We start from the raw sequence: 18,990 nt of genomic DNA, 5'->3' as shown, positions 1-18,990 counted from the left end.
TTTCAGAGCTGCCACAATTCTGAATTAAGCTTCCCACTCTAAGATTAATGCAGCAGTGTTGATCCCTTCAGCTCTCAGGGCTGGATACCCTGTGGAGGTGGCAGAGGGAGGGGTCTGTCTGCAGCTGAAACACCGTTTGGAGGCGTTTTACGTAACTACAGAAAACAGTTACAAGAAAAGGGATTTTAAACCTCATTTGTCAACTGCAGCCCACAGTTTTTGCTACACAATAACCCATTTTATTACCCTTGCTGGCCAAGCCTGGGATGGGTGAAAGCTCCTTCCCAAATCATTTAATCAAAACGAGGTACACAAGCCTAAAAACTACAACTACCTTCAGTTGAACCAAATTGAAACTCATCTTCTCAAACAGATTTATCACAAATGTAATTTTTTGCTGCACTGTTGCAATTTTTAACCATGGAAATCCATCACTAAACTGCAAGATACTGGCTTAGGAAAAAAAAAAAAAAAGACACAAACACAGAAATTCAAAGCTGGTGGTTATTTTTTACTTCAAGACCCTCCGAAACATTAAAAAAAGTCTTATTACAGGTAATTAATTCCTTCTGGAATGAAACAGGCTCAGCCAAACTGGTATTCAAGCATCATCAATACACACAAAGGACAGGCTCTTACACTTGGGGTACACTGCAACCCTCACTCAGTCTCAGTAAACATCTTTGGAATAGAGATTTAAAAAAAAAATAGCAAGAAATTTAAATATTCACAGGACAAAACCCCAACATTATGCAAAATGTGAATGGGCAGATCTACAGAGATCAGCAAAGACAGGCTGCCTAGGGATAATCCTTGGAGAGGTTGGATTCCAGCAGCTGGGAACACTTATCCCTCAGAGGCAGGTTTGGAATTTGGGGGCTTGCCTAAGGCAGGGAGGCAGCGAGACAAGTGTGCAGCAGGCAAAGGCAAAAGGTAAATTAGTGCTGGAAGTTCTTGCTCAACCAGGAGTCTACAGCATGAAAAAGAAAAGGCTGGTTGTTCTTTTAAAACTCAGAGATAGCCCAAAGTTCTCAGGATATATTTCAGAAATGGAACAAAGTTTTATTGCAACTGAAAAATTAAAAAGCCCTGCCCTGATAAAAGCTACATTTAAATATATTCCAAGTGCAGGGAGAACACACAGTTCAGCTTTTAACACAATTCAACACCTTTCCTTACCAACAGCTACAGCGTTTCTGTGTCCTGACTTAAGCCCTACCCAAATAAAAATAAAAAAAAAATTCCATTTATCTAAGACAGTGCTACTGGTTCTGTCATGGATTTATTGCTTTATTTACAAAGGCTAAAATCTAAACTTTCAGAGAATTAATTTAAGGCAATCCCACAAGCCCAAACTCCTTAAAAGCATTTCTGGTACACGGTGGTCTTTGTTCCAACAGCAGGAAAAGTTTTAGCTTTAAAAAAAGTGAGAGGAACACTCAGATTTTAACCCAAAGGACCTTTTCAAACCTCAATTCCATCTTCCAAGCACATAATTCAAGTCATTCCAGAGCACCAGAGTTCAGAAAAGGGGGGAAAAAAAGAGGGAAAAAGTTAAAGGAGGAAGATGCAAGACATGTTACATAACAACTCATTCTTACTCATCTCAGTTTGGAACATCCACTGAGATATTTGGATAACTCAATCCCTCTTTTTCCACCCATAGCATGGAAAATGAGTTATGTTTTATCACTTAAAATGCATCTTACTGACAAAAAAAAAACCATTCTAATGTGTTCTTAACAGCTTTATGAGCTGATTCACCTGCTGGAGCTCCAAATATTGGATTTCCCAAAATTCCTTGTTCATTACAAGCTCCTTGTTTGATGCTCTGTCTTCTTAACACTCATTAGGGGAGTGGGGATTTGGAGCTGCAGGGAAAATATCAAAAGTATTTCTATATTTGCTGTGTTAATATTCAAAACCAAGTTTACTATTGACAGATTTATCAACTGCCAGTCCTGCAAACCCACCCAGACAATTTAACCCCCCCCCACCAAATAACTACAAACAAAAAAACCCCAAACAATAAACAAACCAGCAAGAAAAGGCTTGTTAAAAAAATAAATCTAAATGTGCTCAGTATTAAGGTAACCCTTCCCTTGCAAATACTTTGGAAATTAAAAGAATATGGAAAACTCTCCACAAGGTAAGTGGTCCAATGGGCATGTGCATTCTTTTTATTTCTATACAGAGTGAAAACAAATACCATACAGAAAACAGCAAACTACATTTTTTTGAAAGAAAAAAATTAAGGTATATTGTTCCAAAATGGTTTTGTGAAAATAGGGGAAAAAATATTTCTGTAAAAGAAATTAGGAAGTTGTTATTTCAACTTCAGGCCAGGTACAGCCTGCCTGGATTTGCAGTGAAATTTGATTAAGCAGAAATCACTAATGATTTATTAAAAATAAGCAGAGTCCTCCTGCCATCCAGCAGGGAGAGGGGAGAGGGTTTGCACAGAGGACCCTGCATGTAAACTCTTCCCACCTGGAGTCATAAACAAGATTTCATGATGCTACTTGTGACTTTTTTTCCCAAAGAACTACTTTGCCAAGAAGCTCATACAGTTTTCTACAGCCTTTTCTAGAAGAAAATGATGCAAACAGCAGGTTTCTGGTCAGCCAGAAAGTCCCACTACACAGAGCCAGTGCCATCATCTCTTGTAAGACAAAAACAAACCTGGGGGTTTGTGGCATTCATTGTCAGAGCAAAAAAGCAGGTTTTGTCACATAAAAAGCCTGGAATGTGTCCCATCACTGAAGGAACTCTTCCCCTCAGCATTTCTTGAGAGCACAGCTAGACAAGGTTTACACTGAGAACCCTTCTGAACACCTTAACAGCAAACAGGTTAGTGCATTTTCCTTGCTAAGGTTCCCTAATGCAACAAGTACACTGGTAAAAATAATCCCTAGGGAACAAGTCATTCCAGAAGCCACATCAATTATTTTCTTGGCACTTCTCTGCACACAGGGAGGAGAAGTTCCAGCTGTTTGCAACAGCAAGTTTTACTTTGGAACACCTGATGCCAAAGAAGTCTCTTTTCTTTTTGCTGAATTCATGAAATGCATCAACATTACCAAGACAGGAGTCATTCTTCTCTCCAAGCTGAAGGATTTGACATTTATCTCCCTTTGAGTTGGTGACTCAAACACTAATCCTGCTCACAAATCCAGCTAAGATTTATGGAGTGTGGCAGCTGTTTTGGGCAGGCGCTGCCTCACAGTCGAGTCTCTGTTGGACGCCTCTTTACCCTCCATTTCATCATCTGAATTATCCTCCTCATCTGCTTCTTGTTCTTCATCCAGCTTGTTCAGCAGCTCCCCTGCCTCTGGAGACAGTTTTCCTTAAGGAGAAAGAAAAACATGGATACACAAATAAATACATGAGCCACCAGTGTGCCCAGGTGGCCAAGAAGGCCAATGGGATCCTGGCCTGGATCCAAACTAGCGTGGCCAGCAGGCCCAGGGCAGTGACCCTTCCCCTGGACTCTGCCTTGGGGAGGCCACACCTTGAGTGTTGTGTTCAGTTCTGGGCCCCTCAGTTGAGGAAAGAGATTGAGGGGCTGGAGCGGGGCCAGAGAAGAGCAACGAGGCTGGAGAAGGGACTGGATGTGGCACTGAGTGTCCCCTTAAACACCTCCAGGGACAGAGAATCCACCTCCAGGGACAGAGAATCCACCATGTCTTGATCCAACCTCACTGTGATCACCAGCCCAGGGCACTCTGTGCCCTGGGCTGGTGATCACAGTGGGGTTGAATCAAGGGTTGGACTTGATAATCTCAGAGGTCTCTTCCAGCCCAACTGAGAAGAGCAACGAGGCTGGAGAAGGGACTGGAGCACAAGTGCTGTGGGGAGAGGCTGAGGGAGCTGGGGGTGTTTAGCCTGGAGAAGAGGAGGCTCAGAGGTGACCTCAGCACTGTCTGGAACTCCCTGAAGGGAAGTTCTGGCAAGGTGGGGGTTGGTCTCTTCTCCCAGGCACTCAGCAATAGGACAAGGGGGCACGATGGGCTCAAGCTCTGCCAGGGGAAATTGAAGTTGGAGAGCAGAAAAAACTTCTTTGCAGAGAGAGTGCTCAGGGATTGGAATGGGCTGCCCAGAGAGGGGGTGGATTCCCCATCCCTGGAGGCTTTTAAGGTGAGCTTGGCCGTGGCACTGAGTGCCATGATCTGGTAAAGGGACTGGAGTTGGACCAAGGGTTGGACTTGATGATCTTGGAGGTCTTTTCCAACCCAATCCATTCTAGGATTCTGTGACACAATTAACATACTCTTTTAGCATCACAGGCAATCACAGCAATGCTGGGAGCTCCACTCAAAACTCTTCTCTCTCTGCCTACATGGAATTTCATATTTTGCAGGTATGAAAAAGCTCAAAAATATTTTTCTACCTCCTAAAAAACAGTTTTTTACAAGTTTAGCTACACAGAAAATACAAACCCACTACAACCCTAAGGGCAAACAGCAAAGCATCAATCACAAGTGCAAAGAGCTGCAAACACAAGTTCTACACCAATATTTAGTTTATAGATTTTCCAAAGAGCTCACTGGATGAGAAGTTCACAGTGGGCTTACTTGACTGAGGGTACTGTGGTGGTCTGTGCCTCTTGGAAGGGCAGATACAGTCAGCCAGGAACACCATCATCTGAAACCAAAGAAAACAAAGGTGAAACCTCCAAACATTCTGTACATGGCATCATCTGGGTTGGAAAAGGCTTTTGAGATCAAATCCAACCATTTACTGACACTCCCCTGGGATGGACCCCACCCACCCCCACACCTCTGTGTGTCAGTGGTGTAGCAGGTCAGGACCATTTCCCCTTGGATTATGGGGGCTTCATCCTGCTCCCCATCCCTGTGTTCCACCTCAGAGTATCCCAAAACCAACTGGTTATCCTACTTGCCCCTGAGGTGAAGGCAGCACTAACACCCAGCAGTCACTCCCTGCTCCAAATGCTGCACTTACAAGTCCCAGTATCAGTCCTGAGAACAGAGTTGCCAACCCATAAACAGCATATGAGACATAGACTGGTATTCCAAGATTTTCTGTCAAATAAGCATGGCCATGCTGGAATAAAAGACAAGAGAATCATTCCAGGAACAGCTGAAATATCAAGCCTGCTAAGAAAAAATAAGGTGGAAATATAAGCACATACCCTGATCCACATGGACAACTCAAACAAGGCTGACATGCTGCTCATCCTGGAACAGAGCAGAGAAAAGAAACTGAAAACAAATCTTTAAATTCAACTCAAACCTGTATATTCTGATTTCCCTTAGTCCCACCCTGAACTTCCTGCTGCTGGTTGGTTCTCCTTCTAACTGCTGTGGGGTTTTTTTTCCTGTTCTGTCTTTAGTTCAATACACCCCTTTCCCATCAGGCTACTTTTGGTATCAGTTTGTGGACAGCTACAAATTCCCAACTTTCCTCAACTTGGATCTGCTGGCACGGGAATTTCAAGTTACTTTTATGTTCCAAGTGACATTTGGACAACAAACTATGAGGAACCAGCTGGAATTCTATTTTAGATACTATGAATGGAACATGAGATTTTATTAAAACAAAAAATTAAGCTGTCAAAAAATCAGGTTATATAAGAACTGAGAGATCTTCAGACACTTTAGTGTCTGAATATAGAAAATAATAGCAAAAACTTGTTAATCCTAAATTAATAACCTGTCTCACACATTCCTTGGTGTGGGATAACATTTGGTAGGGGAACAACCACACAGTTTGAAGACACAAACAGCACTGTGAGTACACAAAGTGAAACAATGCTGAGCCTCCTAGAAGAGCATCAAAAAATGTAAATTTTCAGACATTTCCTAAACTGAGCATTAACAGAAGAAAAATCACGAGCAATTGGGTTCATTTGTCTCAACCAAACATGTGCCCCATTGCTTTGTCACTCACAGTGTCTCCTCTACCACTGATGCCACCACAAAGCCCCTCAAAGCCACAGAACTTTAAACAACTTCAAAGATATGTTTGTTGTCAGACTGCAGAGTCTCCACACTTCATTTTCCTTTAACAAAGAAACTTTCACTCTGCTTCTAATTTTGCTACAGAGACATCAGATTAAAAACCCAGCTATGGGTGCTACATTATTTTCCTTTTTTTATTGCCCATTTGGAATCCCAGAACGGTTTGGGGTGGGAGGGACCTTAAAGCCCATTCTGTTCCACCCCCTGCCATGGACAGGGACAACTTCCACCAGTCCAGGCTGCTCCAAGACCATCCAACCTGGCCTGGGACACTTCCAGGAATGAGGAATTCACAGATACTCTGGTCAATCTGTGCAAGGACCTCACCACCCTCACAGCCAAGAATTTCTTCCCATTATCCAACCTAAATTTGCCCTCTTTCAGTTTGAACCCATTACTCCCTGTCCTATCACTACAGTTCCTGATGGAGAATCCCTCTCCAGCTTCCTTCAGATTCTGGAAGGAAAGAAATTTTGGAATTCAGCTGAGCAAAACATCTCACTGTCCTGTAAACAACTTCAAGTTACCTACAAGACTTTAATAAAACTACACAGTCACTTGTAACTATTTTAAGGCTTCAAGTAAACCTTGCTCAGGGCACCTCTGCTATGGTGACCATGCTCAGGGTCATGGTGACAGTGCTGGGGACAGCTCTGCCGTGGTGACAATGCTGGGGACAGCTCTGCTGTGGTGACAATGCTGGGGACAGCTCTGCTGTGGTGACAATGCTGGGGACAGCTCTGCTGTGGTGACCGTGCTCAGGGTTATGGTGACAATGCTCTGCTATGGTGACAATGCTGGGGACACCTCTGCCGTGGTGACAGTGCTGGGGACATCCCTGCCGTGGTGACAGTGCTGGGGACACCCCTGCCGTGGTGACAGTGCTGGGGACATCCCTGCCGTGGTGACAGTGCTGGGGACACCCCTGCCGTGGTGACAGTGCTGGGGGCACCCCTGCCGTGGTGACAGTGCTGGGGGCACCCCTGCCGTGGTGACAGTGCTGGGGGCACCCCTGCCGTGGTGACAGTGCTGGGGACACCCCTGCCGTGGTGACAGTGCTGGGGACACCCCTGCCGTGGTGACAGTGCTGGGGACACCCCTGCCGTGGTGACAGTGCTGGGGACACCCCTGCCGTGGTGACAGTGCTGGGGGCACCCCTGCCGTGGTGACAGTGCTGGGGACATCCCTGACGTGGTGACAGTGCTGGGGACATCCCTGACGTGGTGACAGTGCTGGGGACATCCCTGACGTGGTGACAGTGCTGGGGACAGCTCTGCCGTGGTGAGTGCTGGGGACATCCCTGCCGTGGTGACAGTGCTGGGGACATTCCTGACATGGTGACAGTGCTGGGGACATCCCTGCCGTGGTGACAGTGCTGGGGACATCCCTGCCGTGGTGACAGTGCTGGGGACATCCCTGCCGTGGTGACAGTGCTGGGGACAGCTCTGCCGTGGTGACAATATTCAGGTCACCTCTGCCACGGTGACAATGCTGAGGACATCTCTGCTGTAATGACAATGCTCAGGTCACCTCTACCATAGTAATAATGTTCAGGTCACCTCTACCACAGTGACAATGCTGGGGACAGTTCTGCTGTGGTGACAATGCTGGGGGCACCTCTGCTGTTGTGACAATATTCAGGTCACCTCTGCCACGGTGACAATGCTCAGGTCACCTCTACCACAGTCATAATGCTGGGGACATCTCTGCTATGATGACAATGCTCAGGTCACCTCTGCCATGATGACAATATTCAGGACATTTTTGCTATAGTGACAATGCTCAGGTCACCTCTACCACAGTGACAATGCTGGGGACATCCCTGCTGTGGTGACAATGCTGGGGACATCCCTGCTGTGGTGACAATACGCAGGTCACCTCTGCCATGATGACAATGCTGAGGACATCTCTGCTATAATGACAATATTCAGGACACCTCTGCTGTGGTGACAATATTTAGGATACCTCTGTATAGTGACAATGCTGGGGACATCTCTGCTATGGTGACAATGCTAAGGTCACATCTCTGCTATGGTGACAATGCTGGGGACATCCCTGCTATGGTGACAATGATAAGGTCACATCTCTGCTATGGTGACAATGCTGGGGACATCCCTGCTATGATGAGAATGATAAGGTCACATCTCTGCTATGGTGACAATGCTGGGGACATCTCTGCTATGATGAGAATGATAAGGTCACATCTCTGCTATGGTGACAATGCTGGGGACATCCCTGCTATGATGAGAATGATAAGGTCACCTCTGCCATGATGACAATATTCAGGACATTTTTGCTATAGTGACAATGCTCAGGTCACCTCTACCACAGTGACAATGCTGGGGACATCTCTGCTATGGTGACAGTACTGAGGACATCCCTGCTGTGGTGACAATGCTGGGGACATCCCTGCTGTGGTGACAATGCTGGGGACATCCCTGCTGTGGTGACAATACGCAGGTCACCTCTGCCATGATGACAATGCTGAGGACATCTCTGCTATAATGACAATATTCAGGACACCTCTGCTGTGATGACAATATTAAGGATACCTCTGTATGGTGACAATGCTAAGGTCACATCTCTGCTATGGTGACAATGCTAAGGTCACATCTCTGCTATGGTGACAATGCTAAGGTCACATCTCTGCTATGGTGACAATGCTAAGGTCACATCTCTGCTATGGTGACAATGCTAAGGTCACATCTCTGCTATGGTGACAATGCTAAGGTCACATCTCTGCTATGGTGACAATGCTAAGGTCACATCTCTGCTATGGTGACAATGATAAGGTCACATCTCTGCTATGGTGACAATGATAAGGTCACATCTCTGCTATGGTGACAATGATAAGGTCACATCTCTGCTATGGTGACAATGATAAGGTCACATCTCTGCTATGGTGACAATGATAAGGTCACATCTCTGCTATGGTGACAATGATAAGGTCACATCTCTGCTATGGTGACAATGATAAGGTCACATCTCTGCTATGGTGACAATGATAAGGTCACATCTCTGCTATGGTGACAATGATAAGGTCACATCTCTGCTATGGTGACAATGATAAGGTCACCACTGCCATGGTGACAATGATAAGGTCACCACTGCCATGGTGACAATGCTGGGAACACCTCTGCTCTAATGACAAGATTCAGGTCACCTCTGTTATGGTGACAATGCTGAGGTCACCTCTGTTATGGTGACAACCCTCCCACAGCTGAGGGAGAGGCAGGACACCCACCCACCCACCCACCAGGCTGACATTGCAGCACAAGGTGTGACCCACCTCAGGATCTGCCCCTGCACATCTGGCAACAAATTCTCACAAAAACCAACCCCAAACTTACAGCAGAGAGGAAGGACCAAACCACGAGGACACTGGTTGAATAGATTTCCATTCCTGGTCATTGATGAAATTAATGAAGTCAGTTTTAGTCCTTGCACCCTGGTATCTCCTGAACTCTCCATCTTTACAACTGTAAACAAACAAGAACAAAAAAAAAAAAAAATCCTTGTTTTTCCATGGTCCAAGAATGGAGCATTTGATTCCACTCAACAAATTCCCTCCTATCACCTTGTCTATTTTTATTTTTTTTTCCTCAGTTTTAATCTTTTACATGATACTGGCTCTAAAATGTTTTCCAAACCCCTTGACTGCAAGTTATTTCCAGACTGCACAAATATCTTGGATATCTTTAGGCTGTGGTTCCATAAAAAAAGATAAGGATCTCCCTAAAGCACTTGCCACACAGTTCATTAGAGATCAACCTACAGAGAAATGATTGCAAAACAGAAACACCCATGGAAAGACAGAATAAGTAAGGCCTGAAGGGAAAGGAAAAGAAACCACCTGGCAGTACCACAAGGTCACAGATAGTCAGGCAGTGATTGAGTCAGTAAAAAGTAACTCCCATTCTTAAAGAGCATAATAAATCACATTTATCTGTCCCAAAAATGATGAAAAAATGTCTAATCTCCTCAGAAAAAATCCTGTTGCATTGAATACTTACTGATAGATGGTAGGAAGGGCTGTGATGACAAAACGTCCACTTAATCCTGTAAGAAAACAGTTATTTTGAGAATTATTTGGAGAAAAGTACAGGACTTGTCTAAGAAAAGGCAAGAAATGTTATTATAAACCAAAATACAGACAGTGGCAGCCACAGGTGTCAATCTTTAACTGCAACAAACACAACCTTCATATCAAAGCAGTGCACACAGTCTACAAGACAATTTCCTGGACAAAGAGCAAGGAATTTTGTCCCGGGGGGAAAAAAGATTTCCAAGGATAACTCTGTTTGACTATTTGGCTGTAGCTCTTCAGAGAGAGGTGCTCTCCTTTCCCCCACGGGATCTGCAACCTCCAGAAAGCCTGAAGGAAATAACCCAAGTCAGGCAAGTTTCAAAATCCACGTGACTTTGGAGAAATGGATCAGCATGGAGAAGGTCATGACTACAAATCCCACACAGATGTGGGAGACTGAGCAGAGGGAGAGCAGATTTGCACTCCCTTTTGCCAACCAAGAGAGGGACTGCCACAGGCAAGGCTGAAACCACAGCTCTGCTCAAGAAATATGACCAAAACTCTTCTGGAAATCCTTCAAACCACTCTCTAGAGAAAAAAACATAATATGTAATCATAGGATATATAATTTATTCTATCTGTTTTATCTATAACCTGACAATCTCCTCCCTCTGAGGGTGGGCAGGCCCTGGCACAGGTGCCCAGAGAAGCTGTGGCTGCCCCATCCCTGGGAGTGTCCCAGGCCAGGTTGGACAGGGCTTGGAGCAGCCTGGGATAGTGGGAGGTGTCCCTGCCCATGGCAGGGGGTGGGATGGGATAATCTTTAGTGTCCTCCCAACTCAAACCATTCTGTGACTCAACAAGCAAAATTAAGAGTGTTTAGTCATGCAGCACCCTGCCTTTGGGAGAGATAAATAGAAGACTTATTATTCCCTATTAATTCTGTTCACTTCTCTACTTGAAGGGAAGTTCTGGCCAGGTGGGGGTTGGTCTCTTCTCCCAGGCACTCAGCAATAGGACAAGGGGGCACGATGGGCTCAAGCTCTGCCAGGGGAAATTGAAGTTGGAGACCAGAAAAAACTTCTTTGCAGAGAGAGTGCTCAGGGATTGGAATGGGCTGCCCAGAGAGGGGGTGGATTCCCCATCCCTGGAGGTTTTTCAGCTGAGCTTGGCCGTGGCACTGAGTGCCATGATCTGGTAAAGGGACTGGAGTTGGACCAAGGGTTGAACTTGATGATCTCGCAGGGCTTTTCCAACCCAATCCATTCTATGATTCTGTGATTCCCACTGTTTGAGCCGATCCCCCCCGGCCCCTCAGCCCCTCTCACCCGGCTGCTCCGTCACATCCACCTTGGCCACGTTCACCCCCAGGTCCTCTCCCCACTCGGCGAACTTCTCCCACTCGGGCTGCAGGTTCTGGCAGGCGGGACACCAGGGCGCGTAGCTGTGGGGGCAGCACACCCGGGTCACCGCACAGTGCCCCACACGCGCCCCGCACCTCCCCTCGCCAGAGCTCCCCACTCACAACTCCACCATCCACTCGCCCTCCAGCAGGTCCCGCCACATCTCGTCCGACAGCACCTTCACGGGGCTGGGTTTGCCCAGGGCGGCGGCCGTCAAGGGCAGGAGCAGCAGAGCCCAGAGCGGCGCCCACAGCGGGGCCCTCAGCGGGACCCACGCCCGCCCCGGCGCCATCTTGGCCCCACCGGCCTTCCGCCTTCCTGTGACGTCACGGCTGGCCACGCCCCCACCCGTCCTGAGGGCCCCGCGCGTGCGCGGGAGGGATCGAGGGATCCCGGAATTCCATAGACATGGAATCGTTCGGCATGGAAAGGGGTTTAAAACTCATCTCGTTCCACCCCCTGCCATGAGCAGGGACACCTCCCACTAGCCCAGGTTGCTCCAACCTGGCCTGGGACACTCCCAAGGATGGGACAGCCACAGCTTCTCTGCCCAACCTGTGCCAGGGCCTGCCCACCCTCACAGGCAAGAACTCACAGAATCCCAGACTGTCCTCGGTTGGAGGGACCCACAAGGATCATCGAATCCAACTCTTCAGTCAATGGCCCACACAGAGGATTGAACCTTGGCATTATTACAACCAAGTTTTAACCGAGTTAATTCCTTCCAAATATCCTAAATTTCCTCGCTCTCAGTTCATACCCGTTTCTCCTTCTCAGAGAATCCCAGAATTCCTGAGGTTGGCAAAGCCCTGCCAGCCCTTGGAGCCCACCCTGTGCTCACTCCCATCACTCAGCACCTTAAGCTTTTTCAGGAAAGGAACCTCCTTTCCCATATGTACAAACTTTCTCTGCCACAAATTTTTCTCCACCTCCTGCTCAGCAGCACCTGTGACAACATCACCTTCCCTTTCCTACCTGGATTAATCCCTTCCCCTTCCCCATAATTTCATATCCCACAACCCAGAGCCTTGGCAGAGGTGTGCAGCAGCCTTTGAGCAGGAAAAAGAATAAATTTTTATTTGATTTTATTTTATTTTTGCCACTTTTCCATAGTACAACATGCATGTTCCCTTCTGTAGGAGAACATTGAGGCGTCATTGATGAGTCCTGTTACTCATCAATTCATTGCTCAGTAATAAGTCACTGCTTGTTCCACTTCAGTCATAATTGAGTTTTTGAAATTCCTTGTTGATAATCCAAGAATATTCCATTCAGCACCAGCAATGAGATGAGGTGCAAAGAATATTCCATTCAGCACCAGCAATGAGGTGAGGTGCAAAGACCCATCTCTCATTAACTCAATTATCCTAAAGGTCTTTCCCAACCTAAACAACTCTGTGAATTCTCTGATTTTCAGCACACATCCTGATAATTTGAGATGTGATGAAGAACAAGTGCATAAAATTGTGTTGTAAAATAAATTTACTGCTGTAAATAAAAGATTCCTCCCAAGGCCCACCGAGCTCTCTGTGGGCACAGCTTGAAAGACCCTGACAAAGATGATTTTAGGCCTCCTCCACTTGGTTCCAGGAGTTATTTAAGTGTAATGACTGCTCTGAATTATTTTTATCTCTGTTGTTAAGGTTACATTGATGCTGTCTTGTTTCTTTGCAAAGTTTTGAGCACAAGAAAGCCTTGACTGTATCTTTTAGGCGTTTCCCTCCATCCTGTTCCCCTCAGCCCTCCCGAGCTCAATGGAGAAATATCTTCCTCATCTTTGAAGATTCACAGCAGAATAAAGAGATTTAATAACCCACTGACTTTAAGAAACAAACACATCTTTTTTATTTCCCTGTTCTTTTCCAGTGCTGCCACACAGAGGCAGAGTTGAGGCTCCTTCTAAACGGGAAGAAAATCCTCGACCTGGATTTCCTGCTGGGAATTTTTCAAGGTGTGAAGGGGCTTTTTCCTTGCCCAAATACTTCTGGTTTTGGTTGTTTTTCTAAGAGAAAGGGGGTTTTGGGGGTCAGTTTAGTATTTCCCACCAACACACAACCACAACTTGATCAAGGCTGGGGTTACAAAAATACCAAATGTCTTTAAGTTTCATGAGAAAACTTGTCCATTTGGAGTGAGCACAGGAAAAGGCTGAAGCACAAACCCAGAGAATTGTTTGACAGAGGGAAATGATGAGTATCTTAACTTGGTCTGGTGAGAGGTGACCCTGCCCATGGCAGGAGGTGGGAACAGGGTGGTCTTTGAGGTCCCTTCCAACCCAAACCATTCTATGATAAATTCTCCTGTCCCCAGAGCTGTTGGGTTTTGATACAGGAAGGAAGATGATGAAGCAAAAAAGGCCTGTCTGATGAAGAAATAATTCTTTTCTTGATGACATCTGCACCTCAGAAAATCAGATCCCACAGGTAGGAGTGGGAGTGAAAAAATTCAGCTTCCTTTGGGCTTTGTTTCCTTTTGAGCTGGGAAAAAAAGAAAAAAAAAGACTAAAATGCTTGAATGTCTCATTTTTCCCAAAGTTAAAGCCACAGAGGTGAAGAAATTCCACAAAATCCAATCCAAAGTGGTCAAAACCAATGCACACAAATTGACCCACTGGGGTTTCTTTGGAGAATGTTGATTCATTTCTATATTTGTATATTCATTTCTGCTGGAACAAACTGAAGCAGGTCTATTTTTACATATTTTATGTCTTTTTGTCTTCCTTTTTAAGTACCTTTACATGTCCTGAGGATGAGCTGAGCACTAAACCAGACGAATGAGCAGTAGGAGCTCAGTGTGTGACCTTTGGAAGGACCACTCGAGGAGAGAGAGCAGAGGCCTGGCCAGGTGATGATTCCAAGCTCTGCAGTCCCTGGATGAGGTTCAGCATCGGAGCCCTGACCTCATTTACAGCTCCTGCATTTATGGAATGCCAAGAGATTATGCAGAGAGCTTTCCTGAGTGGGATCATATGAGGCAGGAGACATGAAGTCATTGTCCTGAAGCCCAAGGTGAACTCAGACTGTCCCAAAAACTCCCAGGCAGGCCTAGGGCTGCATTTTGTAGTGCTGCAGGAAGGAAAACTGATCCTGCTTTATTTGTTTTAGGTTGTGTTCCTCAGGGATTTCTTAAAGGGGATTTTGTGGTCAGTTTAGTCCTTCCAACCAACACACAACCACAATTTGATCAAGTTTGGGGTTATAAAACTAACAAGTGTCTATGAATTTCTTGAGTTGTTCAATTAGAGTGAGCACTTCTGCCAGGCTGTTCCCTGGCTTCATCCTTTTGGGAAAGTTGGTATTTAGAATTCCACCCAGGGCAGTTTACTGGGATTCAGCATTAGAAGAAAAAAAAAAATTCAACAGCCAATTATTTTTCTGCAGCTCAGGGTTTCACTCCAAGAAGACAGTCCAGACATCAATTCTTCCTCCTACAGAAAAATCCTGCATTTCATGGGAAATAATTTGACCCTACCTGCCTGAACTGCAGCCCACAGAGGTGCCTCTGACTTCCCAGGATCCAGACTGGGCTTGGTGTCTGTGGCCATGACTTTCCCATTGTACATGACTGGCCAGGAATAGCAGAACTCCCTGTCCTGCTTGGAGAAACCCTGTTGGAAAGGACATTCCCATCCAACAGCCCAGCCCTTCTGTTCCACCTGAGCTGAAGCCTCCTGGGGTCCAGAACAATCTTTATTAAGGGATTCAGGTTTTTGGGAGCCTCAGTGTGAGCAAAGGGTTTCCCATCCTCTCCTCCTGCTGTTACACAACCCCTGCCCAGCTGCAGTTTGTGTTTGCACAGTGAGATTTGCTGCTTCCCACTTTGGGAAACCACTTGGAAGACCTCAGAATTACAACAGCCCTTCTCACAATCCATCCTCCCAGTGCTAAGAAACTCCAGTAACTGCTAATTATTCAGTAATTAAGTGTCTCTCTGGGGTTGTAATTGTGAGTGTGGCCTCTCCCAGTCACTGCCTGCTCCTTAGGTAGCAGTTTTCTCCAGGCCCAAACAAATTCTCTCCTTTACATTTGATTGGATTACAAAATTGCTTTAAACTCTGTGGAGATGATTAGGAAAAGGGTGTTTTTGTGCAATAGTTACCATGGGAACTAAAGTAGAGAGAGGTCTTTATAAACCAGAAGTCAGAGATTGTGTTGCAGACAATTAATATTGTCTTGTTCATTTGCTTTAACTCTTTGGTGCATTATTCCAAAATAGTCTTTATCTCTCTTTCCATATTAAATGCTGTGTCAAAGAGGTTCTGCTCCTCAAGGGTTCACCCCTCATTCTCTTGCAAGGTTAGCTACATATCCCTCTTCTTCTTTGTCTCCTTGGACTGGGGACATCTCTGCCTGGGCTTTGGTTTGGGATTGGGATATTATGTGTGGGAGAAGTGTCAAAGCTCCTGTCCTGTCAGTGGAACCAGAGCTCTGAGCTGAGCAGCTCTCATTGCTTCTCCTGGATCAACCCCCTCTGCTCTCTTTTCCAACATCCCAGGCTTCTCAAACCTTCATTTCTCCTAATTCCATGTTTGACACTAGAGAAGAGCAGCTGATAACTGACCCAGTGCCAGGAACTGTCCCTCTGCTCTCCTCTCTTTCCAAACCTTCTTCCTCCAGCCACTTTGCCCCATCCCATCTCTTGATTTTTCTCCCCCCTGCCCTCTCCCACATCCTGCCATCCTCTGGCTCTCCCCTCCCAGCGCGTGTCACACCTCAAAAATAATTAGCAAAGGCACGTCCTTATTTTCCCCCAGACTCTTTGAACAGGAGAAATTCCCCCACCAAGGGAATTCAATATTCATGTATTTAAAAAGCAAGCTCCTCCTCAGCCCCCTCCCCTGTGTACTGGTGACCTCCTTCCTCTGGATACGGGGTTGGATTTGGGATTCCTCATTATCCTGGGGGCTGATCCACCACGCTGCTGTTTCAGTTCTCCACAAACAGCATTTCTGTCCCATCAGAGGCATGAGCTGCTTTCAGTGTAGAAGCTGCTTCATTTTCAGGCCACTGTTCAGATCACAGAGTTGTGACCCCAGTTCTTCCACCATCCCACCTGTTTCACAAGAGCAGCCACAGGATCTCAAAGAGCCAAGGGTGTAGAGAAGAGCAAGGAGGCTGGAGAAGGGACTGGAGCACAAGTGCTGTGGGGAGAAGCTGAGGGAGCTGGGGGTGTTTAGCCTGGAGAAGAGGAGGCTCAGAGGTGACCTCAGCACTGTCTAGAACTACCTGAAGGGAAGTTCTGGCCAGGTGGGGGTTGGTCTCTTCTCCCAGGCACTCAGCAATAGGACAAGGGGGCATGATGGGCTCAAGCTCTGCCAGGGGAAATTGAAGTTGAAGAGCAGAAAATAATTCTTTGCAGAGAGAGTGCTCAGGGATTGGAATGGGCTGCCCAGAGAGGGGGTGGATTCCCCATCCCTGGAGGTTTTTAAGGTGAGCTTGGCCGTGGCACTGAGTGCCATGATCTGGTAAAGGGACTGGAGTTGGCCCAAGGGTTGGACTTGATGATCTCGGAGGTCTTTTCCAACCCAATCCATTCTATGGGTCTATGATATTCCCAGTTTCTGATCAAAATCAGGGGCGAGTGAGCCAACCTCAGAGAAACACAGGGGAGAATTCGCATTGCATGAGCTAAGCCTCCTCTTCTCCCTGGCTCCAGTCTCCAACAGCTTTTGGCAGAAACCTTCCAGAATATTTGTTCTGAGGCAGCCTGGAATACGTCAGCAGGCAAGATTTCAGCTCAGGAAGATGAGAGGAGACTGAGAGCAGGGGCTTGCAGTGGGAACTCTTGGGCAGCCAGAAATGTGGGTGTTGGCACTTCCTCTGCTCACAGCATTTTGCTGCAAAAAATGCACAGAGTGCAGAGCAAAGCACATGTGTGTGCTCTTGCACACCCAACTGCACAGCCAGGCACAAAATGACCATCTGCTGCCCTCCAAATATTTATTTACTCCAGATTTCCTCTCACCTGCTGGTTTTCCATCCCTGAAAGGTGCTCTTGGTTCCAGGGACACCACATGTTGTGCTGATTGAAACCCATTTTCCGTGGCAAGAAACCTGTTGCCCTGAGCCAGCACAGGATTCTACCTGAGGATGTCCAAAGACATAGAAGGAGAAAATGATGCTAAAACTGTTTTCTTGTAAAATGTCACCTTTTTCACAGGAGGAAGGTCTGGGCAGGTATTTTTGTACTGATTTAGGAGCTCCAGCTGATGCTGCATGCACAGGGAGGGACAGAAAATAGGCAAAATTTAATTTATTATTCTCAGTCCATAAAAACATTCCACTTCAGGGCCAGTTTCTATCCTTAAAAATCCACGAGGCAAGGGAGATGTCAGCACACCTTGCACTTTCCCTGTCACCATGGAAAAGGAAGCCTGTGTAAGCTGAGAAGCTGGAACCAGGCAACAAGAACCAGAAAGTGTTTATTGTGGCCAGAGCTCCACGTGGATGCATTCCCAGTCACCAGCAGACAAATCCCAGCCTTGTGCAGGCTGTAAAGATCCAACCTGTGTGTTCCCTGCAGCCTCTGGTCTGGAGGAATTTTTCTGGGAAGCCTGTGGGGATGTGGTGTTGCTTTTGAAGCTGAAAATAATTCCATCAGAGAGACAATCTGTAACAGGCCCTTTACTTCACTGCCATCAGATAATGCTGGTGAGATGCAGGCCATGACCTTCTGGAAGATTATGCTGGATTATTAGATCAGATTAGATTAGATTATCTTCTTGGATATTGAGGTCAGGAGGTCCATGGGGTGAGAGGGAGGTTTTCCACAAATCTCCAGGCATCCAGGTGTTCCTGGGGGAAACCACCTCACTCCTCCTTTCCTTTACATCCCAATTTCATCACTGATGCCAACCTCTTTCTAGTCATATCCTTGCTGTTGAGATCCAACCCACTGTGCCAGGCAGAGCCACAAAAGCCCTGGAAGCTTTTCCACCCTCAGGAGACAAGCTGGCTGCTGTTGGCAGACATCCTGCTGCTGCTTAATTGGGAAAAGGGTTTTAAATCAAGCTGGTATTTTTTTTCTTTAGGCAAGACATCTCAAATGGAGTGCTCAGCATCAAAGAGTTGAGCAGAGCAGAACAGAAACAGCAGCAAGATCATCTGATAAGGCAGAGAATGAGCCTCCTGACCCTGGTGAGGCCAGTAAGGCAGACAGCACTTCCAAAGTTGTCTTTGAACACAAGGGAACATTTCTCCTTGTGACTTTTCTATTTTGCAGCAAAAAGAGAAGCACAGCAACAGAACAAAACTGTTCTTCCAGAAGGAACCATAATATAGAGCCAAATATCTGCTCATTGACACTGGTGGGCTCTGAGTCAGGCTCACAGGAGGATGCACAGCACATCAGGATACTGCATTTACCTCCTCTTCCCCAATGCTCTCCCTGGAAAGACCTTCTGTGAGCAGCCCCATTGCTGATGGGCATTTGCTCTCCTGGGCTGGGATTAGGATGGCAGAAACTTTGCAACTTTCAGATCCAAACTCCCTGAGACTGCAAGAGTTTGGATCTCACTCTGGACTTCATTATTTGCATTTGCTTTTCATGGCCAGGTGGTTTTGCCTTTATACAAAAG

General features: G+C 46.4%; 1 protein-coding gene across 1 annotated transcript; it reads right to left on the bottom strand.

The window, feature by feature from the left end:
* Positions 1 to 492: 492 nt before the first annotated feature.
* On the bottom strand, positions 493 to 11,723 carry TMX1 (thioredoxin related transmembrane protein 1). Its single transcript, XM_071557205.1, has 8 exons — positions 11,537 to 11,723; positions 11,340 to 11,455; positions 9,998 to 10,043; positions 9,335 to 9,463; positions 5,156 to 5,201; positions 4,966 to 5,067; positions 4,575 to 4,644; positions 493 to 3,346 (listed from the first exon to the last, which is right to left on the bottom strand). Exons 1-8 carry the CDS (start codon positions 11,704 to 11,706, stop codon positions 3,177 to 3,179), a joined length of 849 nt encoding a protein of 282 aa, XP_071413306.1. The 5' UTR covers positions 11,707 to 11,723; the 3' UTR covers positions 493 to 3,176.
* Between the last annotated feature and the right edge of the window lie 7,267 nt (positions 11,724 to 18,990).

The sequence above is a fragment of the Pithys albifrons genome, chromosome 6 (assembly GCF_047495875.1).
Source record: "Pithys albifrons albifrons isolate INPA30051 chromosome 6, PitAlb_v1, whole genome shotgun sequence".
In the NCBI taxonomy this organism is placed as follows: domain Eukaryota; kingdom Metazoa; phylum Chordata; class Aves; order Passeriformes; family Thamnophilidae; genus Pithys; species Pithys albifrons.
The sequence above is the reverse complement of the archived record's forward strand: the minus strand, read 5'-3'. Positions and strand labels throughout refer to the sequence as shown.

Excerpts from the sequence above, each read along its gene's own strand:
- TMX1 (XM_071557205.1), bottom strand. The coding sequence starts at position 11,706 with ATGGCGCCGGGGCGGGCGTGGGTCCCGCTGAGGGCCCCGCTGTGGGCG. Across the intron at positions 5,068-5,155 it reads AGTTGTCCATGTGGATCAGG|CATGGCCATGCTTATTTGAC; the intron begins GTATGTGCTTAT and ends CTTTTATTCCAG. Across the intron at positions 4,645-4,965 it reads CAGGACTGATACTGGGACTT|ATGATGGTGTTCCTGGCTGA; the intron begins GTAAGTGCAGCA and ends CTTTGGTTTCAG.